At 37.8% G+C, this 3,697-nt stretch overlaps 1 protein-coding gene across 1 annotated transcript; it reads right to left on the reverse strand.

Annotated features, from left to right (window-relative positions):
• Positions 1–2,311: 2,311 nt before the first annotated feature.
• On the reverse strand, positions 2,312–3,491 carry LOC122045788 (glucuronoxylan 4-O-methyltransferase 1-like). The gene has a single exon (XM_042606160.1). The coding sequence runs from the start codon at positions 3,329–3,331 to the stop codon at positions 2,525–2,527; it is 807 nt and encodes a 268-aa protein (XP_042462094.1). The 5' UTR covers positions 3,332–3,491; the 3' UTR covers positions 2,312–2,524.
• Positions 3,492–3,697: the final 206 nt, after the last annotated feature.

A 3,697-nucleotide genomic window follows, 5' to 3' on the forward strand; every position in this document is an offset into this window, starting at 1 on the left:
ATATAAGTCACTTGCCACTTCAGTCCTAAATTCCAAATGAAATGGCGAGTACCAGATTTTTCTATGTCCCTGTTTTGTTCACCCTATCACAAAACATAGAAAAAGCTCATTGTTCGCAGTGGTACTTTTTGATCTTATTTATCAATAGCTTTTCAATCAACCATATTAGCAAAACTCATGCACACTTCAGTTTGGACCCATCACACAACAAAAGGGGTTTCAGTTTAAGCTGCACCATGAGAAGGGCCGAGGTCGAATTGAGTTCCAACCAAACTCATGTTCCTACTAGACCAAGCTCAAGTCAGTACAAAACCTAGCTAGTTAATCATGGGAGTGTTCAAACTCCAGAAAACATAAAACAACTGTTTCTGCTAGCTACCCGTGTTGCAGAAACTCACCTGCTTAAATTTCTCTCACTTTCTGTGAAAACTCATCCAAAGAATTTTAGAAAGAGAACATAAATACTTGAGGAAATCTTCGTCAACTAAAAACACTACCTGTAATATTGTCTCAGTTTAGGAGGATCTTCATAAAGTTGTACCTGAGAACAAATGGAAGCCTAAGCAGGCTTAACATGACAAAATTTCTCTCTACAAAGCAATACAATATTCCATTATCTTTCTTCTATTGGTTGACTTTAGTGAGCTTTCACCTGAAGTTCAAACTAGCCACCATGCGATGCGTGATCCTTAGATTGATACTTGATTCTTCAGAGTGATTGAACAAAGGACTAGAACGGTTGTTTCACCTTGCTTTGTTTCTACACTAATTCTAATTCCTGAACATTGATAAATGGAGTGCCAACAAGTTCTCTCTATGTTTGGTATTGTTATTGCAGGACAAATGGCTCATTCACTTGCCTTTTGGCTTGATTTTGTGAATAGATCAGCTCTGACTATTATAACTAGTGTTTGCAAATTTACATGATTATTGAGAATTTGAAAGTTCAAAAGATTTGTATTGAACAAAGATACGAAATTCAACAAGTAGGTATAATAAATGTTAAATCTTTAGGTGTAGCTGTAGAGAGCATGATAGCAGGAAGAGAATTGAGAAAAGGAAATTCCCAAGTAAATATAAACTTACAAAACCATGTATAACCTTCGAAGGACTAAGAAACTGAAGTTGATTAGTTTAAAAGACTGGTAATATCATAATTACGTTAGTTTGGCATATATGAGAAGCAAGACACATTTTTATATTCTAGAAATCTATCGCATAAGTAGACATCAATTAACACAAACAAAAATGAAATCTAAGCAAGGTCTTTAAGTTCCAGCTCATATGACATAATTCAAGGCATATATCTCTATCCTAGCAATGGATCACCATTGAATGAAGAACAATAAACAGAGAATGAAGATATCTAATAACATCAAAAATAGTAGTATTGATTAGATCAGCTCTGACTATTATAACTAATGTTTGCAAATTTACATGATTATTGAGAATTTGAAAGTTCAAATGATTTTGTATTGAACAAAGACACACAATTCAACAAGTAGGTATAAACGTTAAATCTTTAGGTGTAATGACTAAGTTGATGTGGGTTTTGCATAGTTGTCACATGATATGATAAGATCATGAAAATTTAAAATTTTCTTGTTTGGTTTATTATTTTTGTGAAAGTAGTATAGAAAAGGTAGACACATTTCATAAGCTTGTGGAATATAATCGCCAACTCTGTAGAGAGCATGATAGCAGGAAGGGAATTGAGAAAAGGAAATTCCCAAGTAAATATAAACTTACAAAACCATGTATAACCAACCTTCGAAGGATTGAGAAACTGAAGTTGATTAGTTCAAATGGTAATATCATAATTACGTTAGTTTGGCATAAATGAGAAGCAAGACACATTTTTATATCCTAGACATCTATCGCTTTAGTTGAGATCAATTAACACAAACAAAACTGAAATCTAAGCAAGGACTTTAAGTTCCAGCTCATATTGACATAATTCAAGGCATACATCTCTATCCTAGAAATGAATTGCTATTGAATGAACAATAAACAGAGACTGAAGATATCTAATAACACCAACAATAGTAGTATCATCTGCACGAGACAACATGACGACATGTTCCTACGTGATGAAATATTTACCACACAAGGGATTCCATATGTATAAGTTGAGTTACTAGTATTTTTGGAATGCAACTAAAGCCTAACATGAAACTAAAAGGTTGCAAATTGCCAAAACTTGATTTAATTATTATTGATTTGGACTTCCCACAAGATATGTATCCTTGTGCAGGTTATATTAAAGAAACACCTTACCTGGATTTTGCAGGTTATGATAGCTTAAAAAGCATTTTCATGCAGCAAACATTTCTAGCCCGTTATATTTATTTGGTCAAATGAACTTGACTACTGTACTCAACTGTGTATCCAGAAATTGAATCATACAATATCAAACTTAACAAACCTCAGTGCCATATCAAATCACTCCTCGATCACCTACATCAATCTCGGGCCATTATCCCAAAAGCTTTAAATCAATGGAAGTGTTGAGATCTGTCTTGTCTTACAGAATCTGAACTGCAGCTTGGGAGCAAAAATTATCAGAACTGGAGTTTGCTGTTATCCTAAAATGCCACAACTTTCCCTTGGAAGAAACCAAATTCTCATGGCACAAGAACTCCCATGAGTACCACTTCTCGATCATGCGGTCAGTATCATGAACCAAAACATCTGTTTTGACTCCTTTGTGTGCAAGAATGGCTGCTGTATAAATCGCCCCCATCCTTCCCAGAGCTTCGGGTTGGTCTCCGCTCGGTCCATCAACCACAACCACATCCCATTTCCTCCTTTGTACAGCCTCCGGAAGCCTCTTGAGCGAAAGCCTACACTCAGATCCAGCCAATAGACCCCCTTGCAGGGTACAAGAAGGGTGCTTCCTGGCATGTTCAAGCAGCTCATACGCTGTGCCGGCTCTCTCATGTCCCTTGACCAGGTAGATCCCAATCCCTTTGGGCACCTTAGCTTTGAGCCTCTCTGAATCATCCTCCAGAAAGATAGTGATGCCGCCGGTATTCAAAGCAGCCACAGCAAGAAACTGCTTCTTGAGTCCAAAAAATAGTAGATTGCAGGGGGCTCTGCCAGCAACCAGGTCGGAGAGAAGCTGATACTCCTTCGGGCTGAGTAAATCTCGATCGATTTTGTGGGACGAGTCAGGGAAATCCCTGGGGGGCGAGGAGGAAGAGGGATCCCCGAACCCTGACGCGCTGGGAGCTAATGTATACAGCTTGAGGATCGACAAGGTGGAGCAAACTACGAGGATGATGATGACTGACCTCTTGGATAGCATCTTGATTCTCTTCGGTTGGATCATCTGACCTGCACTTATTCACCGCTACTGAAGCTTCGCATCTTGATCGAAGCTGGAAGAGATGGAAATCGAGCGTGCGCTGCAGATTCGTTGCTTCTTCTGGTCCTTCGATTCAGCTGCGGCCATGGCTGTTCTAGGTTTTATCAACCGGCTTCAAGGTCCACAGCTGAACAGAGCAGTTGATGACTGATTTAATTAAAACAAAAAAAAACATAATTGCAATTAATTAAGTGCTTAATGATGAATTATGGATTAATTAAGTGCAATTAAATAGGCCTGGGTTATGACGCAAGAGGTGAAACGGATTTTCTATACAATGAGGTTCAAATATCACTTAGAGATACAATTAGGACATTATAAGATTGATTA

Source organism: Zingiber officinale, chromosome 2B, assembly GCF_018446385.1.
Source record: "Zingiber officinale cultivar Zhangliang chromosome 2B, Zo_v1.1, whole genome shotgun sequence".
Taxonomy (NCBI): Eukaryota; Viridiplantae; Streptophyta; class Magnoliopsida; order Zingiberales; family Zingiberaceae; genus Zingiber; species Zingiber officinale.